Source organism: Dromaius novaehollandiae, chromosome 20 (genome assembly GCF_036370855.1).
Source record: "Dromaius novaehollandiae isolate bDroNov1 chromosome 20, bDroNov1.hap1, whole genome shotgun sequence".
Lineage (NCBI taxonomy): Eukaryota > Metazoa > Chordata > Aves > Casuariiformes > Dromaiidae > Dromaius > Dromaius novaehollandiae.
Genome location: NC_088117.1, coordinates 5,600,017 through 5,623,587, shown reverse-complemented (window position 1 = coordinate 5,623,587; position 23,571 = coordinate 5,600,017). Strand labels below are relative to the sequence as shown.

Sequence of the window (23,571 nt, the reverse complement as noted above, 5' to 3'; positions counted from 1 at the left end):
TTCCCATTCCTCTCTGGGGGCCAGGGAATGTGGGAACTGCCTCATCCTTTCCCATCAGTGGAGAGCTGGTGCAGAGCGGGATGGGGATTGCGTGCTGTCTGTGCTACGTGGACAGCTCTTGTCTTCAAGGCTGTCAGTCAATGCACATTTCACCAGCGCTAATGTCTCCAAAAGAGCCTGCCGCTGTTTTAGAGATGCTGATCCATGTTCCCAGCTGTCCATCATGGGAGATCTCAAGCCTTGATACTTCTCTGGTTTCCATGCAGCATGGGACGTGCTCGGTCAGGCCCCGCTTCCAAGTTTGGTAAAAGTAATAGTAGCACGACAAACCTTTCTCACCTGTTGAATTGCTCCCTCGCTGTTCCCCTCCCGCTCTTGGGAGCAGTTGCCTTAGCCTGCTGCTCGGCTGTGTCCCCAGCCTTTCTCCCTGCCTGCCCTGGGAAATGTATTCAGGTGTGTGTCTCACTTAGCAGCTCCAAGTTCCTCTGCCGGCTTGCATTGCCTACCAAATGCCTATTAAAATAGAGAGAGAGGAGGGAAGGAAAAAAAAGAAAAAGCAGCATCGTAATTCCAAGGCTGCATCGGGCTCTTTGCAGCGGCAGCCTGGCCCTCCTGGCTCCGGTCGGTGCTGTTTGTCAAGGACCGAGTGCGTCTAATGAGCCTCCGCGGCTCGCTGGGGAGGAAGGGCGGGAAGGAGACACGCGGCTCCCCTCCCTCCCTTTTCGGCTGCTTTGGGCCTTTGAGCGGCTGCTCTGTAACGCAGAAACGTTCCTACCCTTTTGCAGCACCTCCTCGGAGAAGATCCCCGCAGGCTGAGCGTGCGGTAAATCACGGCATATCCTGCCTGCAGGGCAAAAGCCTCGTAGCTGCCTCGATTTGAGGAAACTGAGGCAGAAAAAGGCTGGCTGCGTCCGGCAGAGGCCAGCTGGTGCCTCCCTCCCTAAAACAGAAAGGAGCAGGGGGTCCCGGAGGGGCAAAGTTGCTGGATTCGGAGCGCTGAAGTGCAACGCGTCGCTGTTGATACCGGGATGTTCCTGCGGCGTGGAAGAGGCAGCCGAGCAGTGGAAGTAGGTCTGCAAACCGGGTGACTGGGTGTCTCAGCACCTGCCGCGGGTGCTGTACTCGAAGCAGGCTCTGGCGTGGATAGATACCAGCGTCGGCCACAGCGGGACACCCCAGACCACAGTCCTCCGCGCCCGCATCTCTGCTTCCCCCGCTCCCCATCGCCTCCCCTCAAGCCTTTTAAAAGAGAGGGAGTGAAGTATGCCGCCCTGTTTCACGTGTTGCTTTGGCCAGGCGCCGTCTCCCATCCCGATAACCCGCGCCGGGGAGGGAGGCCGCGGCACCAGGGCCGCTCGGGGTGCGAGGCCTCCGCCGACGAGGCGCCCGCTTGTTCCCCTGCTGCGCCGGGATGCTTTAGACAAATTAGCAAAGTCCAATTATCTGCCTCAGATTGGTGTCAGCCGCGCGTGTGCGTCTCGCTGGCTGGCGAAGTCTTCCGAGGGCTGTTAGAGAAATGAGAAGGCGAGCTTTGATCTGCCTCTGTATTTGGTGTTTAAAACAAGGCCTTTTATAAGGGAATATTAGGTATTCGGAATCTGTTACATATGAGGCAGCTTCGCTTTGATCCTCTCCCGTCTCCGGAGGCAGCAGACGCTTATTATTTCATGGGGAACTAAACGAAATGCAGAAGGAAATTTGGATATCGCGCGCGGGGCCTGCGCCACAGCCCCTGGCAGGCGGGGAGCGCGGGGAGGGGAGTGTGTCACCGCGGCAGCGGGGTGTTGCGGCTCGCGGCCTGCCCCGATGTGGCTCCCGGGTTGGGCTCGCCTCGCCGCCAGCAGCGTGCTGGAGGAGACGCTGTCGGGAATCAAACGGGAGACAAAAGGCGATAAAGCAAACGTGTCGTTTTTTGTTGCTTACGGTAGCAAGGGGGAATGATCGGTGCATCCTGCGCCTGTCGCCGTTCGCCTGAGTGCGGCGAGGCTTCGCCCTCCCCGCCTGCACTCGGAGCGTCGTCCACGCTCTCCTCTCTCCCCAGACCAGGCGGTGCCGGGGCAGTCTGAGTGCCATCTCGTGCGGTTGGCCTTTCCCCGGCTCCTGCGGCCGGGGCTTTCCCGAGGGGAGGAGGTCCGGAGCTGCTTGCTGCAGGCCGGGCGCCACACAGGCCCTCGTGGACTGGGCAGGCGATTCCCAGCGCGGGCGAGCCCGCGGACCTGGCTGCGGGGCGGCAGGACACATGGGGCCAGCTCTGGGTGGCAAGAGGACACTCAGAGGTGCCCAGGTGGGACAGCGCATGGAGATCCCGCGGTTCCTCCCCCCGCCTCCGCGGTTGCTTCGCCTCCGGACGACACCGGAGGGGCTTTTGCGGAGAGCTGGGCCACGGCTGTGCTGCTCCTGGCAGGGCAGATGGCGAGGACGCCGGGGCCCCGTGCGGCCTGGACTTCCTCGAGCGCCTGCACAGCAGCACCGAACAGCAAGTCTCCTCTTCACCCCCTGCGGCGCTGGGTAGCTCTGTCGCTCTTCCCCCGCCCCGGCCACGGCGCCTGGGCAGCCACAGCATCCATAGCGTCCCCGGGACCACAGTGGAGATAACGGCTGTTCCTGGGGGCAGCGCGGGTCTGCTTTATTTACTTACTTATTTATTTATTTATTTTTGATGGTATCTGATACGGCCCCAGCGAGTAATTGAGTGTTTGAGAGTGAAAAATTATCTCTCCGGCTTGGCCCTTATCTTGACAGCAAAGCAGCGCTTTTAATTTAATTTAGTTCGGCGCGCGTGGGTAACAAATTCCACTAATCGCCCTGCCGTCGCCCTGCGCATGGTAACGAGTCTCTCGCTTCCCGGGACGCGCGGCGCCGGGGTGCTGCCGGCACCCGCTGGGGACACGCGGGCGTTTCGGTGCCGATGCCTTCCACGTCCCCCGCCTCGGATGGATTTGGCTCCTTGCATGGCCCTTCTCTGTAGGGGAAACTGAGGCACGGGGCAAGGGGACCTACCCAAGCAGCCCGGGGGCCGTTTGGGTATATTGGGCAGCCCGTGCGGGGGACTGCGGCTTGACGTGGGCTGTTTTATAGCTAATGATTACTCTGTCTCTTTTTCCTGTAGGGATACGTTTTTGTTTTGCCGTATCGGAAATTGCCTGCCTTCCTCCTCAAAATGAAGTCTTCCACTCAGATTGGCCTTTGTATTTGTGTGCTGTAAAATTGGGACTCGCTTGGGGTTTAAAACAAAAAAAAAACAGGCCTTAATTCCAGGAGAAGTGCTTCCATCGATTTGCGTGAAAGCAAATTCCAGCACAGGCAACCTCTGGCTTTAAATATATGGCTGTTTCTTTAAGGTGATTGTATCTCCACCGATTCAGCCCTGAGAACAAGAAAGCAAAGCTGACTTCATTGATTTTAATTGTCCATGCCTAGAGAAATGCAAAAAAGCAGCAGCATAAACAGCCAGAGAGCAAACAGGCTTTGCACAAACTCTTGTCTGCGGTGGCTGCCAGGGTCGCCTCCCACACCCTGTCGTCTTCATCGTCCCCACCTGCCCTTTGCTGTCCCCTTCCTCGCCCAGCCATCAGGGCTTTCCCTTCTCCCCCGCTCGCCCCCAGCCCCCTCTCAGTGCTGCCTGCGTGTGGCGTGCCTCTGCGAGCCGGGGGGGAGCAATGGTGGAGACGGGATAAAAACGAAGCGAATGCATTTATTCAGTGCACAAGGCGTTGCAACTCCAGAAGCGGATAAACAGCGGAGGCTCCGGTTATTAGAGAGCCACTAAGTGCTCTCCAGGCTGAGTGGCGCAGGCTGCCGCGCAGCTAAGGAGTTCGGGCGCCGAGTCCTTGACCTCACCGAGCCCGGGTAATCCCCCCCACCCGGGGATTACCTTTTCCACAACTCCCCCACTCTGTAGCGAAGGACATGGCTGATTGCTAACGGCTAATTCATAAATGTTAATAGTATTAATCTGGTTCGGTGTGCTCCTAGATCAAATCCTCGGTATATTCCAGAGCATCTCATCATCTCCTTCTGTTGCACAACGTGGTGGTTTTCCTCCTTGGTTTCTCTCCATCCCTCCTTCCCCTGTGCTTTCTTGCTCTCTCTGCATTCCCAGAACTGTGCTGGAGGTGAGGGGGGGACGCCAGACACTGGCTCCCCGGCACGGGGTGCCCGAAGCCTGCACCCGGGCAGCCCGGGCGTGCAGGAGCCGGGGGCTGCTGAGGACGCGGGAGCCCGGATCCGGCCTGTGACTGCGGGTCGCCTTGGGGCTCAGGTTCACCCCAGGCGGCGATGGAGGAGCTGCCTGCTCGAGGGGAGGTTGAAGGCTGGGCCTCGTGAAGAGGACGCGTGGCGAAAGGCCTGCTCGTACGCTCAGCCCGCCGCTCGGGCGCTGGCCAGGGAGGTCGTCGCGGCTCTGTGCTGAGCGCTCGGCTCGGAGGAGGTGGGCGAAGGCGCCGACCACGGGGTGGGAGAGCCGTGCTGGAAGGAGGGGGATCCTGTCCCATCCTGTGCAGGGGTCTGCCGGGGTGGGGAAATGGGGACCGTCACCGTGCAGAAGGGAAGGGGAAGACTTGTCCTGCTGGAAGGACGGGGAGGACCTTGCAAAGGGGCTGATGCTGCGGAGGGTGGATGGAGGCAGGTGGGTGGAGGGCGGCTGTGGCTCTGCAGTGAGGGCGGCCCTCTGCCATGGCTGTTAATTGCTATTTGACTGATTTAACGTGATCTCCTACTTGTCAAACACCTTGAGATGTTTCTGCGCGCGAGGGTGTCCTGGAAATGCTGTCGTGCCGCGTTAACGAGTCTCCGCTGTGAAGCAGGATCGTTAGGAGCGCTGGCCTCGTCTGACACGCGTAAAGCGGCAGTGGCAGTGGCTTTGGAGCAGCCCTCCCGCGAGCGCGGGGGCCGCTGCCCAGCGTGCCCCCAAAGCGAGACGAGGCGCTGCTGCCGTGGTCGCGCCGGGCTGACACTGCGCCTCGGCCGCATCCTCGCTCCTCTTCCCCGGCACCGGCGTCTCTCCGGGCAGGAGCAGCGGCTCCCGCTGCCGGGCGCGTTTGCATGCAGCACAGGCACAGCCCGTTGCTAAGCAGTTCAGGCACTCGGTGTTCCTCCGGTTCGGTTTCTGTATCCCCGTCTTTCCTGGGTGGTAGGAATACATTTTAATATCCGAATAGCCTGGAAACATTATGTATTATGCTATTATCTCGGGGGGGGGGGCGGGGGAGATGGCAAAGCACTCGGCATTTAACACCCACATGTGGCTAACGCTGTGGGCCGTGTGCTGATAAAGATGGGGTAATTAAAGTTTATTTTTTTATAGGCTAATCTTCCAAGCGTGTATTTATGAGCCTGATTTAGAAACATCATATTACCAAGAGCACAAGATATTTGTGTTGCTTGTAAATCCATACGTGTTCAGAACACACCTTTTTTTTAAAATTGAGGTAACGCTGCCAATACTAAAAAGAAACGAGCTTGGACTTTTTTGGGTCCCCCCCCCCCGTCTTTTAGGTGGGCAGGGAGAAGTGTACAAAGCAGCGAGTAATTAGCCGCACGAGGAAATGATATTTCAAAGGAGACACGGCGTATTTTGAGGGTCTGTTTGCAGCACGTTTACACTGGTGGCTTTGAATTTATCTTCATCTTGCAGCAGGTGCAAAATCTTCAGGGGAATTTGGTGCTTTTGCAAGCTGTTTTAAGCCGTCTGCAAAGGGACCCGCACGTTCTCCGGGAGGCCAGAGCCGGTCTAATTGGCAGCAAAGATTAAGGGAGAAAAACATCCCCCGTCTGAAAGCTGGTGATGGCAGGAGCCTCTGACCACAGCCCTGGCTACTCGTACAGGGTCAGAGGCTTTGAAAGGAGGTTTTTATTCCTGAACTTCTCTTGTCTCCTTGTCTAATTAAGCTGTGGTTAATTGGGTCGGTAGCAGGAAAAATCTCAGGTACAATTCTCCCCTAAAACTGAACAGTTTGCCTTTCATTTCTGCTTCTCTTGCCTTTGCTCATGCCAACTGGGAATCTGAGGCTGGAGGGAGAGGTTATTTCTCCGTGATCCGCAAAGAAGTTATTTCTCCTTATTATTCATCCTTGGCATGTGTCCTGCTGCCTGCTTCTGACCGCTTCTCCTCCGGCGTGGGCGGGCGGCGGCGCAGCAGGGCACGCGGTGCCCCTCCTCGGTGCCCACCGCGGCTCTCGGCATTCCCCCGGGCCCGGCGAACGCGTCCTGCCCGAGCGTTCGGAGATGCCTGCTGGCTGCGGCAGGGCTGCGAGTCAGCTAAAACAGTCCAAAACGCGTCAGGTTAGCCAAGGCTGTTTAATTGAAAATCTATAGAGCGAGATCGTCTCAATATATGATGGATTTATTAGAGCAGAGGAGTCTGGAGAGCAAGCTGGGTCTCAGCCGTGCCCTGCGGACAGTGCAACGCTGCTGCTCGGCTGCTCTGGACCATGCAGTGCCCCATCTCGGTCGTGGGGAGCTGCACGCTGAGGGCCTGGGGGGTTCCTCAGTCCTAGCATCCATCCATTAACATCTTTCGTTTCCTCCCTGGCTTCCTCCTTTTGGTAAAGAACAAGCTTGATGCCAGCCTGTTCAGTTGAACAGAGTTTGCAGATTTGTAATTTAAACACCTTAGAAGCCCTGAGTCTGGAAGGGGAGAATGGAGAGTGCAGGGTTCACATGGGCAAAGCTCTGGTCTCCAGCATCATGAGTCAGTTTGGTCAATCATCAGCTGGGAGATGGTTTTGCATACTCCCTGGAACAGAGATGGAGGTCCTCATTTTGTTTCACATCCAGGACACGAAGCCCTGGTGAGCCTGTTGAGGTTTGTTTAGTTAGCAATGGGCTGTAAAGCATACACTTGCCTGTGTTTTTAGAGGCCTGGCACTAAGCTGTTTGTCTCCAGATGGGTGTTTAAACACAGTGCAGAAGTGCTCGTGCCAGAGCGTTAGTGGCCTGAAGAGCAGACGATGGGATGGAAAATGAGAGAAATGTCCCTCTGTTTAAAGAGCGAGGGAAGGATCTGCTTTTCTAATAGCTTCCCTTCAACCCTGGCAGCAAGCTGGCCATGAGCAATAAGGAGCCAAACGGGAAATCCGATTTCTGTTCGAGCAGAAGTCCCGTTGTTTTGGTTCAGTTGGTCAAAGCCAGCTTCAGGCCATTCTAGAGGTCAAGAATTAGAGATGTGATGAAAATGAATGGGAGATGGAGGCCAGGGGGTTGGGAAGGTGGTTACATGAGGCTTGTAGCACATTGTCCTTTTCCTTGGGCAGCCAAACTCAAATTCAGTGAACTCTACTAGGCTTTTTGCTGTTTCGAGCTCCTCTGCCCCCTTTCCTCTTAGTCACGCAGAAAGAAGCAGCCCATGGGGCTAGTGGGGAGGGGATGGGGGTAGATTGGGGCTCCCAGAGTCTACCTGGGCTGCACTTGTGCTGCAAAGTGGTGTGAAAACTACCGTCATACCTGTGATTCAGGCTCTTTGTAAAAAGGGGATAATACTCGCCTAACTCATAAGGGATTTATGATTTAATGTTTGCAAAGCACTTTAAGACCCTGGATTGCAAGGTGATTTATAATGGTAAAATTCAGTGTTCTCTAGTCTATTGTATATCTGATTGTGTCCAATTATCCTGATTGTAGCTTTTTCTTTTTTTTTTTTTTTTTTTTTTTTTTTGCATTAGTAACGCCAGCCCAAAGCAGGGTTTCACTGTGCTGGGCACAGCATGCCCCACTAGAGGATGAGTTTGTGTCCTGAGGAGGTTCTGGCTTATGCTGACTGTATGGGTAAAGGGTGGGAAATAAAAAGAGCGTAGCAAGGCGAAGAGCACAAGATCAGTGATAAAAGCTGTGAATAGGAGTGGCAAGGTTTAGATGATGCACTCATAGAGAAAGTAAGAAGTACTTCATAAATAATCATTTTGTGTCCTTGTGTTGGTCAGGGTGATGGGAGTGCTTCTCAGCACGTCAGCCTCTTCTGTTGTCCTGCAAATGCCAGCAGGAGCATCCGCTGCGCAGGCTCCTTCCTACTGCAGAGGAGATTTTTGCTGGGCATCCTGCCTGTCCTGTAAAACGCAGGTGGTGTCGTGGGCTCAGCCTGCACGTGAATTCTCTGCTTGGCACCGGTATTTCTAACACTGGAATTGCTCAGATTATAAGGTGAAGCGCCTGAGCACTAACTTGCTGGATGTATTTCCTGTTCAATTTTCGAACAGATGCTTTCTAAATCTCGCTTTGCTGATGAGATGGCAAGTGGTGAGGGCAGGGAGCAAGGGGGAAATGGCTGGATTAGGTTCCAAAAATAAATAACTGCCTTCCCTGAATTTGGAGGAGGGATGCAGTCAGGTCCACTTGGTCATCGGAGCTGTCCCTTACCAGCCCGTGCAGTACCTCGGGCTAATTGCAGGTCTGTGCTCTCTGTTTGGCATTTCTGTGCTCCCCGGATGGTTTTCAGGTGGCAGGGAGCTGCCTCCCAAACCTCAGAGAAGGGAATTGGCTGTGAGGTGAGAGGTGTCCATCATTAAGTAAAACTTGGTGCTGATGTAAGGTGTTGGGTTAGATAGCCTTGGGGATGAGCTGCTCGAAGCTGCTGCCACCTTTTGCAGCTCAAGACTGGCAGGGAGGGGAGAAGAAAAGGGGTCACTGAGATGGTCCCTTCATGGGCAGTGAGGACCTGTTGATGAGGCAGAGAGGTGACCAGAGGATGGCTTGTCACAGTCACCATATCAGCGGAGGATATTTCATAGGGACAAGTGCTCACTCCTGGCCTGTGCTGAGTGAGAGCCTCTGGACCCCTGAGGCCACCAGGTCTCTCTCAAAAATCCTGTCTTTATTCCCCATTTTCATTTCCTTCCGCTATATCGTTCGCAATTTGGTCTGCCCACCAGACCGTAGTTGACCTGATTCAGTTGTCTTAACGCCACACAGTGCTGCAAGGGTTTCCCGTGACCCACTGCCCATCTGGCAGGACCTGCTGATGTTTGAGTTCCTTGCTCGCATGTCGGTTTTCACTTACCTCCGTTTGCTTGAATTACAAAAGAAATACGGTAAAATAAAAGCTATCCAACGGGCTTTGCTGGAGCTGTGTGTTGCCAGTAGCTGGGTGGTGGGATCTCCCCAGCCTCAGGGCACCTCCTTCCCTGGGTTATTTCTCAGGCACAGTCATCCCTTATCCTTGCTGTTAGGCAGGTGGCCTTCAAGGCGGAGGAAGGCAATCTCAGCTTGAGCCGCATATCACTTGGGTGTCAGGCAAGGATTGGGATCTCTCGGTGCCAAGTTGGCCTGCTTCGGAGGCTATCTTTCTCTTGTCAGAAAATGTTGAGCTAGCAGTTGCAGAGAAACCTTTTGTGAGCTGGGTTTCGACGATACCGTAAGCTTCTGTGACTGACAAAATGAAACTTTTTGGGTAGTATCTCCTGCCTATAAAAAGCAGCTGGCTCTGTAGGTTGCTTTGTTGTTCATTGTAGTCCCTGTGTGATGTCTGAATATTTAGATATATATGTATAAATAATTAACATTCACTGGTGCTATGTAGAATCTACGGATGTAGATTTTTCCTGGCGTTAAGCAAAGTAAATGGTACCATGATACAGGCAGCCCTTAGATTTGGCTTGATTATTTCTGTGACTTGACAAAATTCAACAAATAAACCAAGGCTGATGAAAAGTGACTGCTGCTTTGCTGTGGGATCCTGTCAGAAAAATGGCTCTCGGGAGCTTTGTTTCCAGGGACCAGCTCTGAGACCAGGGCAGGGAGCAGATCTATGTGGGGCACTCATGAATGCCTGTTTCCTAGGTCCCCTGGAAAATATAGGTCCCAAGACTGATGTAACCCAGTGAGTTAAACAACATGACTGTTAAAAAAAAAAAAATCAAACAAAGAAAATGTGATTGGGAAGCTGGAGTTTGAAGACTTCAGAAGCTCTTTAAATGCTGCTGAGCTATGTACTGGTTTTAAATGCCTGCTCTTCCCTGAGGCACGGTGAGATGGGGTGTCCTCCCAGCAGCATCAGTCACTGATGAGCCTGGCCTCATCCTTGCAGTGCGGTCAGCGGGGGAGAGAAGGTGTCATGAGGCTGGCGGGGAGGAGATGTTCTCAGCACTTGGAGTTTTGGGCTGGGGTGCGAGTCTTGGGTTTGAGTCTTGATTCCTCTGTGACTCTGGCCAGGTCTCTGCACCGGCTCCGTGCCTCAGTTTCCCTCATGTCTGCCTTGCAATCCCACTGGGAGGGTGAAGCACTTCAGTGGTGGCACATCCCAGAGACTGGGGTGATGGGACCACTGGGATGTGTGTGGATGTGCAGAGATGAAGAGAGGCCAAGAAAGCCTCTGATGCAGTTAGTTCTTTTTGTCCTGAGCTGCCCTGCATAGCTGGGGCTGAGCTGGGCTGCTGCCTGCTCTTGCTGGGCAGTGCCGCTCTGCCAGCTCTCCATACCCACCACTCTCTCTGCCTTCCAGGTTCGATGAAGAGCCCCGTGAACAAGACGGCTCTGACCCTCATTGCCGTCAGCTCCTGCATCCTGGCCATGGTGTGCGGCTCCCAGCTGTCCTGCCCGCTGACGGTGAAGGTGACTCTTCACGTACCAGAGCACTTCATTGCTGATGGTAAGACCCTCCGGTGACTTAGACCCCTTCGCCCCATCAGGACTGTTCTGGACGTGGGAGTCCTTCACTTTGCAGCCTACTTCAAACCTACCTGAGACACTGCTTTATAAACATCCCTGGGGGACCAGATCATGGGTGGTAAACTTTCCTCCTAGTCCTCAGGGGGGTTCTTCCCAGCATGAGCTTATCAGTGCAAAGTGTGTAGATGAAGGTTACAGCGTCTGTCTGGATGTCAGCAGCCCGACATTATTTTCCAGTGTTGTTCCCCTGAAATCTGTGCCATGGTGCAAGAAATCGGTGAGGAATGTATGAAGATGGTTTGCAGGTCATCTTGGGAAGGGGGAAGGCTGTCCTTTTAGGCTGCACTTCTATTTTCAGTGCTGGTATGGTTCAGCTCCTATCTGTCTCTCTCCATCCCTGTCTCCACATCCACAGACTTGGTGGCCTTACACTCATTTCACATGGGAAACTGCCTTTGCTCCAGAGATCCTCTGCATTCAGGTGGAGGGATCCCTCTTCTCAGAGGAGCTAAGCATGAATGTCTGTAGACCTGAGGCAGAAATCTCAATTGTGTCTTTATTATTATTATTATTGTTTGTGTCTGATGGGTATTCCTGTTTTTCTCTGAACTTGCTGATGAGCCCTGGGAAACTGCACAGATGTATTCCTATCCTGCAAGAGCAAAGCTGTTTGTCCCAGACCCCTCTAGCTGTGTAGAGAGTGAAATTGTTAGTATGTGAGCAAAGGCAGAGATTCTTTGAAGAATTAGACAAGGGCTGCTGTCACTATTTATTGCTTTCTCCAACTGGGCTCCTCGCGTTTGTTGTGTTTCACTGACCTTTTCCACATAATGTGCAGTGAGCGTCAAGTGCAAGTTTTCAGTAACATGAGGGCAAATTTCATTTTCTTCCTGCAGACGGGGCCCATTATTCAGTCGGTTCCAATTCTTCAGCTCCTGCGCGTGTCTCGCTGCTCGGGGCATGCTGAGGGTGCACCTTTTCTCTGCCAGAAGTGCGCGGTGCAGAGCCCAGCGCGTAACCGGCTGCTGGGGCATCACCAGCCAGCGGTGGCTGGCTGCACCGTTCCCGTGTAGCCCGGGGCTGTCCATGGCTGTGGTGTCAGGACAGAGGGCAGATCCGGGGGGAATGAACGTGTTGGGGAGAGGTGGATGCTGAAAAAGCTGGGACAGAGTATCAGCAGCAGAGTGTAAAGAAGAGGGTCTTAGACCATTGCCCTGTGATGGGGAGGAATTCTCCAGCCTGTTTTAAGTGGGGCTCAGCCCTGATAAGAGTGTTTTCTCCTTGGCCTTAGTATGAATTCATAGGAAGTTCCCTGCACTATAACGCAGATAGAGCACGTGCTCTCCCCAGCCCTACCGCAGACCTTCACCGGCAACAGCTCCACAGCGGCAGCTCATTAAACACTCCCGCGTCTCTGCTGCAGCTGCAACGATGCTGATGGGAATGAAGTTCTGTGCAGCCAGTGGGTTAATATCGCTGTGCAAACAATGCTGGGGCACGAGCCCTTCTGTACGCTAATCCCTGAGAACGCTTCTTAGCTGCTAACTCTGGAAATTGCTGCCTAATCTCGGGATAGATAACCCAGAAGTCAAACTTTGACCCTTAAAGAAAAGAGGAGGAGAGGGTCTACTCTTTGGTCTCAAACTGGACGAACTGAACTTCAGCTTCAGAAGACATGAAAGAGGTGTCTTTAACTGTTTTTAAAAGACATGTATATATTGTCCAGTCTGCAAAAAAATATTATGGAAGGTTTCACAGATCGTCATTCCGAACAACCAGAGAGCAGAAACTCTTCTTGCACTTGGGAAACAGAGGCTATTCCAGGATCGTGTCCCTTTGAGCCAGGTGCTGACCAGTTCAGTGTAAACCTAACTCTCAGTCTGCAGCACTTCAGCTGGGAGAGGAATATCATTCCCATCCCAAAACTGGTTACGGCAAGACAGAGAGAGCCCAAGTGATTTGCTGAAGGTCAAAGAGGACGGGAAGTCAGCGGCATAGATAGGCAGGCAGGAGCCCTGGCATCCTGCTCCTGGGCTGCAGCTCTAACCCCAGAAAGACACTGTATCCTTGAAAAATAAAATAAAACAGAATGTAATGTGACTCCATAGCATTAAAGTGAAAAGGGAGCTGAGTGTGCTTGTCGCCAGGAAGGAGGTGGCAGTGCAAATTATGCAAATACCGAGAAGACTCGAACGGAGACGACAATGAAATACCAATAAAACAAATTAATATCCTTGAAACTGGGGGAAATAGGATGATCTCCAGTCCTGACTTAATGACTTTTCTAAAGAGAAAGTGGCAAGAGGACTGGTGGAAATGGTTCGGAGAAGAATTAAAATGAGCTTTGTAATGAAACTGTAAAATATAATTACAAACTGCAAAAACTTTTGAAATATTTTTTATGTGAAACAGTCAAATTCTTCATATAGAAGCAGCAAAGACATTTTGCAGTGGCTATGAGTTTTACTGAGATTTCATCATTTTATGCAATGATGGAGTCCCTCGTCTGGGAAGAGAAAAACACTTTAAGTCGTCCCTTCTTTTACATAACAACAAATTCCCAGACTGCACCAAACTGACAGCAAAATATTATAAAACATTAAAGAAGATCACAGAAGTGAGCTGTGTTTGGAAATTTTAATGGCACCCTGTCACCACCAAGTGTTGCGTACTTGGTCTTTCTCCAGTCTGAATTGTTACTGGTTTCTTTGCTTTGCAAAGGGAGCAATGGAGTCCGACGTTTAAAGTCAGTGGCTGAATGATGTGTTTGGATGACAGCTCTTAATGTGCTTGCTGAAAGGCAGAGGAGTGGAGGAGAGAAATTTTCCCTTTTGTGCAGAGAAGCTGTAGGAGCCAGCCCTGGGGGCTGAGAGAAGATGGAGAGCACAACCCCTTCTCATGGCTTTCCCATGCAGGGCTCTATTTGCAGAGGGCGGGTAGAGCTTGTCCTGTGGAGTCCTTCACTGATGGAATTAAATCACCTTAACCCGGTGATTTAACAGCTTCATTTCCATCCACTTAAACCTGCTTTTTGCCCATGTGCAACAGCTCTGAACTAGGGGTTTGGTACGAGTGTCATCATGTGATTTAAGCAACAGCAGAGCCAATTTCTCCAGCCCAGATGGAGAGATCTCCGGCTTACAGCAGCCTCGCACATGACACCTAACCGTATACTCCATGTCTTGTAGATGTTGCCATGCACTTAAATAGTCTGGTTCCTTAAGCTATGCTCTTTTGTATTTTGCATGATGGTAGGCCAGGCTGCAAGAGAAGGCAGGGATGGCGCATTCATTGAGATGTTCCAGCACGAGAGAAGGATACCCTCTAATTCCTTTTTGCTATGCAGTATATCAATAGATGCCGGTAGCCAAGGAAAATTTTAAAGCAGAGAAGCTACCAACACCTCTGCAGGAAAAGCCAAACAAAGACAGAGGCTGAAAGAAATCCCTCTCCTAGCAGGTGAAGGCTCGTCTTTGAAGAGAACTTTAAATAGATGCAAGTCAGCTCCAGCCAGGATCCAAAGCCAAGCTGAGAAGAGGAGGGAGGGGGGAGAAACCCACCAAATGCCTCTAGCCTCGGGGGGAAGCAGCTTTCCCCCTCTAGAGCAAGCAATGGTGTTAGAAAAAAATGCTCCTGAGCACACTGGGGAAAGGGAAGGGGGAAGGTTAGGAACCAGAAGCCAACTGGCAGCAAAGGCCAGGAGAATATATTACAACCCGCAATATTAATAACCAGCCTCTCTCCACTGCCCTTATTTCTCTCTCTTGGTTCATTTTCTTCCTTTTGTTCGTTTGATGGGCTTCCCCCCCCCCCCCGCCCTCCCCTCTGAACAATTATTACGTGGTTTGTACAGCTGCTCTGTCTTCATTTTACAGGGCAGCCAAATCCATAAAAGCCTGGCACAAGCTGCCATGCTCTTCGCCGGCAGGAAGGCTGGGAGCCTGGTGACCGGTTTGTGCCTGTGCTGCTTCCCGTCGGATGCCCTGAAAGGAGGCTGCTTTGCCGCGGGGGGTTTTGTTGCGCTCGGCAAAAGGGCTGCTGGGGGCAGAGGAAGGCACCGGTTCCGTCCCAGCCCTCCGGGCTGCCGAGAGGTGCAGGTGGTTGCCTTAAACCAGCAAGGGTGGGAGGCCTCGGCTTCTTCAGGATCTCCCATGGTCTGCAGGGGAGGGTGGGTTTCTCCTTCCCGTGCCCCCATTTACTCCACATTGGGGTAGATCTCTTTTTTTTTTTCTTTTTTTTTTTTCATCCCAAAATGATTTGAGCATCTTCTCCTCCCTTCAGCCACTGCTGCCCCGCCAGGGGACAGAAATGTCCTCTCGGAGATTTCCTCTGCGTGTCAGGAGCTCAGGGACAGCCTCCGCCCCGCTGAGCAGAAGGTACCGTTACCATTTCAGAGCAGGTTCAAATTAGAGGAAGGATCGTAGTAGCTTTTATGAGGATTTGGAAAAGTAATGCGTTATTTAGAGGAACAATTTGCAGTGGTAAGGGGGGAAGAATAGAGAGCCCCTCCATCTGAGCAATAAAACCCCTTATGAACGCGTCGGCCACTCAGTTCTGTGCACTCAGTAGTGTTTCTCTTGTGAGTAATCGTTCAAAAAGTAGAGACGCAGGCAATGGGAGCTGCTTGCAGAGGAAGCAGGGCTGGGGAAAGATACCCTGGAGGACTTAGCCTGGAGTGTGTCCTTGCTGCACAACAGTTTGAAATATAGTATCAATTAAAGCTTCCCATTTTTACAGCCTGCATCGAGGTTATATATGATGTGGGTGGATGTTTGTATCTGGATATTTTAGTCGGAGCGGTAGGTGAGATCCTCTGTTGCGTACAGAAGGAAGGAAGAGCTACATTTAGCTAGGGGCTTGTAGGGCTTTGTTTTATAAGTGGAAATAAAGGAAAGGGCATAAACTAGGTTTCTGTCCCTTCAGAGACCTCTCAGAACATTCGCAACCTCCGTGCCTCCTCTTTGGAGACGCCTGCCAGAGACAATGTGCTAATCCCTCTGTCTTAACCGTCACTGGTCTCTGCACTTCGTGGTGTATGTAGGTCAGTGAGCGAAGCCACCTCACGCGTGACCACTTTCCTGCCAGTGGGCCTTGGCCTCCCATCAGCAGCCTCCGCTTTCAGCTGGGAGCAGAGCTCCTGCCCTGGACCAGCCTGGCCAAACAGCCCAACGCCGGTATTTCTACCAGTGCAGCTTCAGCCTACTTGCAAGCATGGATAAATCTCCCCACGATGACCACCAGCACCTCCGGTCTGCCCTGGAAGCAAAGGGGGAAGGAGAGCAAGGAGCCTGCATCCACGCAAAGCCCCGGCGAGGTGCAGCGGCTCGCTGGCACCCAGCTGGTTCAAGCACAGGGAGTCACAGCACCGAGCTGCCACTCAAGACCACGTTAAGACCCTGCAAGCCCAAGCCAGCGCTTTGGGTTTGAGCCTGCACCGTCTGGTAAGACGGCCGTTGGAGGAAGCCGTGCCTGTGGCTTGCTTTAAGCTTGCTGCGCCTGCCTCTCCCCCTCTGAATGCTGACGTTCGGTGGTTGTCACGCAGCTGATCAGTAATTGTTTCATCTGAAGATTATTTATTTCCTTCCCCCCTGATTGTTTCCTCCACGACGCTGGTGGAATTGGATGCCGCTATTAGCAGCTTTTGTTAATTTTCCCCGAAGATTGACTGAGCTCTGCTGACTGCAATTGTTGGGCTCTCAACAACTTCTCATTTTGTTTTTAATTAAATTTGTTGCTTTAAATTGTTTGCTTTTGACATCTCCTGCTCAATCTTGTGCAGCCCTCAGAGGTGACCAGGCATTAGATTGTTTCCTCAGACGTTTGCCCACGTGCGCGCTTGGCACGTGCTGTGCGTGCGGGTGCATAAAAATGAGCAGTCGAGCCCAGGACCTGGGGAACTGGCTGCTTCGCCGGCCCAGGTTCGTGCTCTTGCTTTTAGAGCAATGCTGGACGTGCTGTGTGCTTTACAAATGAAGCACCCTCAGTTTAATCCAGAAGGATGGAGAAGGAGGTCTAACCTCAGAGGGATCTGCCTGAGCTTTCCCCACCAGCAAACAGGAGTCCCAGGCTCCCTCGCTGGTCAGGACCTTATCAACACCCCTTGAAATCAATAGAAGGAATTGCCTGGCTTTAAATCAGGCTTTTCTTCTGCTATTTTCTCAACCCTGAGCCATTCTGTTGCACAAACGCCTGTTTCACCGCATGGAGACCTGTGTCAGTGCTTCAACAGAAGCAATATATTCCCAATTCAGAGTCGGTGTCAAGCCTGGCTGACCCAGACACCGCGTGTTTCTGGTAAGGTGACTGTATTTAGGGGCGGCTTTGCAGATTGTGTTTAATTTCATCAGCTCTTAATCAGCAGGTCACCTCCGTGTCTGCGGTACAGCTCGCTGTTGTGCTGGCGCCTGTTCGGCTGGCAAGAAAATGTGAGCAAATGGCTGCAGCATTACCAGATATGAACTCTAAATATTAACATCAATTTATAAACTGTATCAGCTTGGATCAAAGGGATTCCAAGACTGCTCTGCGGCGCGAACGCTCCTTGCATGAAGAACTAATACGATCCGGTAGGCTGAAGTACATCATGTTTTTATCGTTCCTGTGACAGGCTTCTGATCCTGAGCTTGTCTCTTCCCTTTGCCGGCCCGGCTCCCACGCCGCAAGCGCGAATGCCGCCTCACCAGCCCCGTGGCCTTCAGTTTGTCCCGTTTATCCGAGCGAGGGGAGGGATTGACGCTGACATTTGGATGGTGTCGGCGGGGGCCCCTTCGGAGCGGGGAGTCATGGTGTCCTGAGGGAGGCAGGTTTTGAACTCGGCAGCAATGGGGAGCTGCATCTCCCAGCTTGCAGAGCTCAGACCAACGTGGTCGAACCTCTGATTTGGGAGGGATGGTGAGGGAAGAGGGCAGTTTGGCCAGCTAACCCTACAAACCTGCTGGGAAGAGGGATGGAGAGATGTGCGTGTTGGCACCCCCACCCCCAGGAGTAGAGCTGGCCTGCTCGCAGCACGGTGGCGAGTCAGTCCCTGCAAGCTGACTTGGACCATATTTGCTTTCAAATGAGAATACATGGGATAACTGCAGCAGCAATAACTGCGGCAATGCAGAGAGCATTTTCTGAGGTTGTGTAGCTAGGAACATAGTATTTCACTTTTTAATTCCCCTGACGAGCGGTAGTGTTGATGTACGATCTCTTGATGAGTAGGCATTGGCTCGCCTTGGTCCTGTGGCTTATTAACTTTGCACGTGCTGCCAGCTTTGCTGTGTTTTCTGCTTTGGCACTCCTGGGAGGATGCTTGGTCTTGGTGCCGGGCGAAAAACTCCTCCACTGACAAACATTTTATATATATATTTTTAAAGCTTATTGTACCTCATCCATCATATACCTTGCGGATTAGATTTAGGTTGGGTTTCTCTGAACTCTTGTCCAACATCTAGAGAGCATAGCGGAGAAACAGCCCCAGGCTGGAGCGTGGGAGTTGGGAGACACTGAGCATTAAGTAGAAGCTTTTCTTTAGGAATCTGATTTCTGGTTTAGCCATTGCTGCCTCAAATGCCTACCACGGACATGAACACGTTATTATGAACACCTGTGCAATTATAGTGTCTAACAGCACAGTGGGGGATATCGTGGCTGCTGGGAGTTTGACTGCTGGGTCTTCCTCCAAGTCATCCTGGATCTTGCAGTCCCTGCAGCATCTCTCCCAGGGGCTGCCTGCCCTCTCTGGCCCCTGTGCAGGGAGCGGACCTGGAGGACATGGATTAAGGGACAAGGCAGGGGCCAAGCTTGGGGCTGCCGGCATGCAGGGCCGAGAGAGAATCACAGAAGGGTTGAGGTTGGAAGGGACCTCTGGAGATCATGTAGTCCAACCCCCTTGCTCAAGCATGGTCACCTAGAGCACATTTCCAAGGATTGTGAGAGGAGAAGCAAGAGCGAAGCTGGCCGCCAACAGCAGTTCACAGTTTTTTTTTTGCTTTTGTTCAACAAAGCACTTCAAAAACGACCTCAAAAAGCATGCTAAAGCTGTCACAGGCGTGCGTGAGTGCGATGGTGCCTGGCGGAGAGGAGGCAAAGGATCCCTTCATTTGACCGGGGAGCGGGGGTTTAGCCCAAGTCTCTTGCAGGAGTCAAATCTGCTGGCATGTTTGCACTCGAGTGTTTTGGTTCCACTTGGATTTTGGAAAACGTGGACGAGTCACTTTGCATATCAAATTAAATAAATGCGTATTCTTTGTTGGAAGTTCTGCCCTAATGAAAGCTAGACGTGTTTCCAAGAAAACCCAAAGAAAGAGCCTGTGAGAATTATCAAGAAAGTGCCATTTAATGATTAAAACGTAACCCTGCTCCTCCCACAGAAAAAAGATGGTTTGAGTCTTAACTGTAATTACATGCAGATTTCTATCACTAATTTGCTTTGCCCGTGTAAAAAACGTGTGGATTTGAGCATGTTTCCAACCCCCGGGGTCCCAGGCTGTGAGCCGCTGCGGGTCGGGGAGCGCTGGTGTGAGCGAAAGACAGCCTGGAGCCAAGCGCCACTTGTGATTCACGGTGGCTTCAGTTTGGCCAACAGAAAAATAAACGAAAGAGGAAGGAATATGTGTAAACTTCTCTTGTTTTAAAAAAGTTACCAACCTAACTTTTGGTTGAGTCATTTCACCTTTATTTGCAAGAGAAAATATTTGAAAAGCAAGATGAAGTTGAAATCTTAGCTTTGAACCTGGTGTGATAGTCTCCCTGCTCTCAATTTAGAGTGAAGAATTAAGAATTCAAATTTGAAGAGGCAAAATAATTCCATAATTGCCAAGTCTGGAGCTGAGGAGGAGAGGGGGAGGAGAGCTGAGCACTGCATTAATCTGTGGATACAATCCTCCACCAAGCCCCGTTTTCTCGCTTAGGTCGGTGTATGTCTGTCCTGGGAATTGAACCTGTCTGGCTCTTCATCTGAAATTCCTGAAACAAATTTAAAAAACAGAATATTTTATTCTCCGGTGCAAGGATTGGAAAGAGAGAGCTGATAAGGGAGGAATTTCCTTTTTGGGAAACGTTCCTTCAAGTTGAACAAGAAAAAAAAAATAGGGCTCTGAAGGAATTGAATAGGGTAATGCTGTGTAGGTAGAAGTCCTACAGAATGGAGCAGGAGGTGTGGTTCTCCCTGCAGTGTTTGGAAAAAAAAACCAGAATAATCCTGGAACCGGGTTGTAATTGTTTGATTCTGCTGGGGTGGGTGCATTAAGAGTGACCTGTGGTATGACCTCCCATTGCATTCAAACACAGAACATTAATTTTAGATCAAAAGGAGTTTTTTTGGCCAAGATGGAGCAAATGGACCAAAGAAGACAAAAAGGATGGAGGGAGGAAGAAACAGAAATTCTTCAAAAAAAAATTATTTTTGATCTCTCCCTTTAAAAATAAAAAAAAAAAAAGAGAGGGAGAGAAAGGAAGAAAGCCCAATCCTTTTGGCTGCCTTTTGGGTGCTTTGTTCTTTTCCCTTGTTAAATATCTATTCTGAGCTGTTTTTTTATCCTGTTTTGTTCTGGCAAATGATTTTTGAAATGTCAAAACTTCAAGCTTCTTTTGTCAAGGCTTAAGCACTTCCCCTGAACTTTGAAGGAGACCCGCGGAGAAGAGACGTGAACTTTTGATGCTGTCTGAGCGGCGTCGGCTTTGATCGGAATCGGGGAAGGAAGGGGGGAGGAAAAACACACACATGCAAAAATCCAAACAAAACAATGTCCCGACGTCCTCGCGGAGCTGGGATGTGGTCGAGGCTGGACGTCGCCGCGTGTTGAAGCCTCGGTGCCACCGTGCTGCGATGTTTGCTGTCCGTGCAGGCAGCGGAGCGGACGTCTGTCCTGCAGCTGGGTCACGGGGAGCTGGGGGCTGCAAGCTCAGAGGTTTCGCTGTTTTATTCCTCTGTTCACCTGGTTGATGCCACGTTGGTGGTTACTTTACCTTGGACCCTAAATATTATCCTGTATGTGGGGTTTCACTGCGTTTTTGAATGGGAGGCTCTTGCCCTTCGTGCAGCAAACGGAGGGGAGGGCGCTCGCAGCAGGGCGATTTTGATTTTGATTTTGGGTGCACCATCTCTCATGCATGTCTTTGGGAGGTTTTCTCCCCCAAAGCACCGTATGAACGTTTATCATCTCGAATTGCCACCTGCTCGCCCGAGTGCCTGCGGTCAGCAGCAGTTGCAGAGGGCAGCTTGCACCTTCCTGGGGTGCCCCGGCTCTGCGCCGACCATGGGAGCCGCTCGGGGTGCTTGCGTCCCCCTCGCTCTGCCCTCTTTTATTGGCATTTATTAAAAGCCTGCGCATTGGAGAAAACACATCTGGCTGATGTTTCTGACAAACCAAAGGCGTTTGAAATGGCTCTGGCTTAGAAAATGTTTGTTCTGGATAGTTTCTAAAAGGATTTGATGTTCAGTCTGCCCCTTTTCAGCTTTTCGAGATATTTTTGATAACTGCACGCTGGCGGCTTTCGAAAGCTGTTTTATATGTATCCATTCTTTGAAAATAAAGGGAAAATATATGTAAAAAGGCTTTGAAAGCTTCAGAATTTTAGCTTTCAAAATATTTGTAAAACTCCTTTTGCTGTTATTTTTTCTTAGGCAAGCTATAAGAAGGATCAAGGTTGGGATGTTTGTTTGTTTGTTTGTGTGTATTTTGAGGAAGTGTGAGAGTGATGAGAATATCTGTGAAGATGTCTGAAACTCTTACCCGTCTGAGCTGTGACACAGTCAGCTTCAAAGATGTGAGAAATTTCCTTGCTGGAAAATCTCCTCTCCTTCCTCCCTCCTGGGAAGAAAGGAAAGTGTTTACAATTAACCAAAACTTCTTATTTTCCCAATTTTTTTTCCTCAGATTCAAGTGGAAATGCCTCCATTTGGCATTGAATTCAGTGATTTGGGATTGAAACATTTTTGCTTCTGGTGGCAATGCCTTTTTTTGTTTTAACTTTTAACATTGAGGGTGATTTTTCAATCAGACTTACTAAAATTATACTAAATATTTCATCTTGAAAATAGCAGGACAAAATCATTTGTTTTCTTTCAGTTATAACTGTGGTATTTTGGGGGAGGTTGTTCTATGTACATAACATGGCAAAGCCTGATCAATGTGCAAATTACTTCAGGCTCCCCAAATCTGTGCTTTATAGTCCAAAGCAAATTCCACCTGGGGCTGGCCAGCCTGTCCCACCCCGCGTCCTACGTGGCTGCAGACCTGCAGCTTGCAGGTGAGGAGCAGCTCGAGAAAATGGCTCAAGCCATCTGATGGAAAGTGCATCCTGCTTTATGTGGACACTGGACTTCTGTCTTCTGCCAAAAAAAAGTTTTATCAGCTCCCCTCTGGGTGTCCCGTTTTGACGTTGCTTTATAAAATGGCTCCATAAATAGATAGTTGTCTCTTTCTTTTATACATATATATATACTTCTCTCCCAGCAACAAATGGGCTGGGTTTTCCAAAGAAAATGAAAATTTGGCATCAGCACCTTAAGTCTGGTAGGTCACTTCGAACCTGCTTTCTCCTCCTAGCAGAGCTCAGAAAATGGGGCTGGAAGGGTGCTCCAGAAGTTGCCCCGTCCATCGCCCACCAGACCACGGGTCCCCTCCACAGAGGGTGCCTGATGCCAGGACACCCGGCCCACTTTGAGTCACCTTCATCTTATGAATACTAATTATACGAGTGTTTCATGTCTGATTTGCTTCGATTAGCTTCAGTCTGACCATATTTTAAATAGAAGCGGGGTTCATTAAGCAGCAATTCAATCGTGAACTGGTGTTGTTGCTTTTCAGCCTTTGGGGGCAGAGGGTGTTGTTTGTATCCGTGCCTCAAAATGTGTTGACATGTTCCTCGAGCCTCGCTCTTTATTAGGTAATTCCAAAAATACAAAATGAAGATTGACAGGATACTACATAGATTTATATATGTAAATAATAAACAGCCTCAAAGGGTGCATGATGCATTTCCGTTTGGTAAAATAAATCAGTAGTAATTATCATTAGTATTTAAGGATAGCTTTAAATATTCATGGAAAAGAATGAGAATTAAAAGAAAAAATTACCTGGCTCTAAAAGAATATGTTATGCTCAGTGTTTCGATGGATTCCACTGGTGCTGTGGGATTTACCCCGTAATTTACTGTTAAGGTGTGTCCGATTGAGCTGTATCATGCAGCCTTGGTGACTGAGGCTCCTTCCTTGCTGTGTCCCCAGAAACAGCTGGATACTGCGTCTCTGCTTTTCATTTGCTTGTACAATAAGTAGTTTTGCCACCTCCATTGGCTATGAGTGTAAAGATACATCTGTGCATGTGTTTATGGTGTATAAACAGTATAAACATAAAAGATGCAAATTGACGTGCCCAAATTAGGGCTCAGATTTTTATGGTGCTGCGATCTCAACACTTGTGGAATGAGGTCCTTGCTTGAATGCTGGACTTCGGGCTCCACTTTTTTATATTCTGCATGGATAGCATGGTGCAGGATGAGGTTTAGAAGGGCTGCTTCCTTCTAAAGCATCAGTGACACTCATTCAAAAGGAATTCAGTAGTTTGCGCTCAAGCAGGTTCACAAGGGGTAGTTGCTGCTGTGTGTGTGTTTGTTTGCTTTTAAGTCTCTTGGCTTTCATTGAGCTAAAAAGTCATGTGGTGTTTAGAAAAGTGAGTCCTTGGCTAAGTGATGTAAGCTCTCAAGTTGCATGAAAGTAGGCCGTGGATCTATAGACTTACCATCCTTGGGTAATCCTTAAGAAAGATTTGAGGTTTCAGATGCTAGTTGCAAAGTTTGCCCATGCTTCCAAATTGTGACTGAAGTCCTAGCACTTAATGGAAGGATGCCTGTTACCTCCTTGTCTATCTGACACTTCACCTTGCCCACTCTTCTTCGAAGGTTTTTTTCTCCCCCTGGTTTTAGAGGCTTTTACCCTGGTAACTTTTGCAAAACACCACTTAAGAGCAGAGGTTTTTTGGCTCC

General features: G+C 50.6%; 1 protein-coding gene across 2 annotated transcripts in view; it reads left to right on the top strand.

Annotated features, from left to right (window-relative positions):
- ASTN2 (astrotactin 2) overlaps positions 1-23,571 on the top strand; it is a 426,223-nt gene that overhangs the window by 152,845 nt on the left and 249,807 nt on the right. For both annotated transcript variants that reach the window (XM_064523655.1, XM_026113784.2), the window contains one exon: positions 10,433-10,579. In XM_064523655.1, coding sequence (XP_064379725.1) covers positions 10,433-10,579 — 147 coding nt within the window. The remainder of the gene's footprint in view (positions 1-10,432; positions 10,580-23,571) is intronic.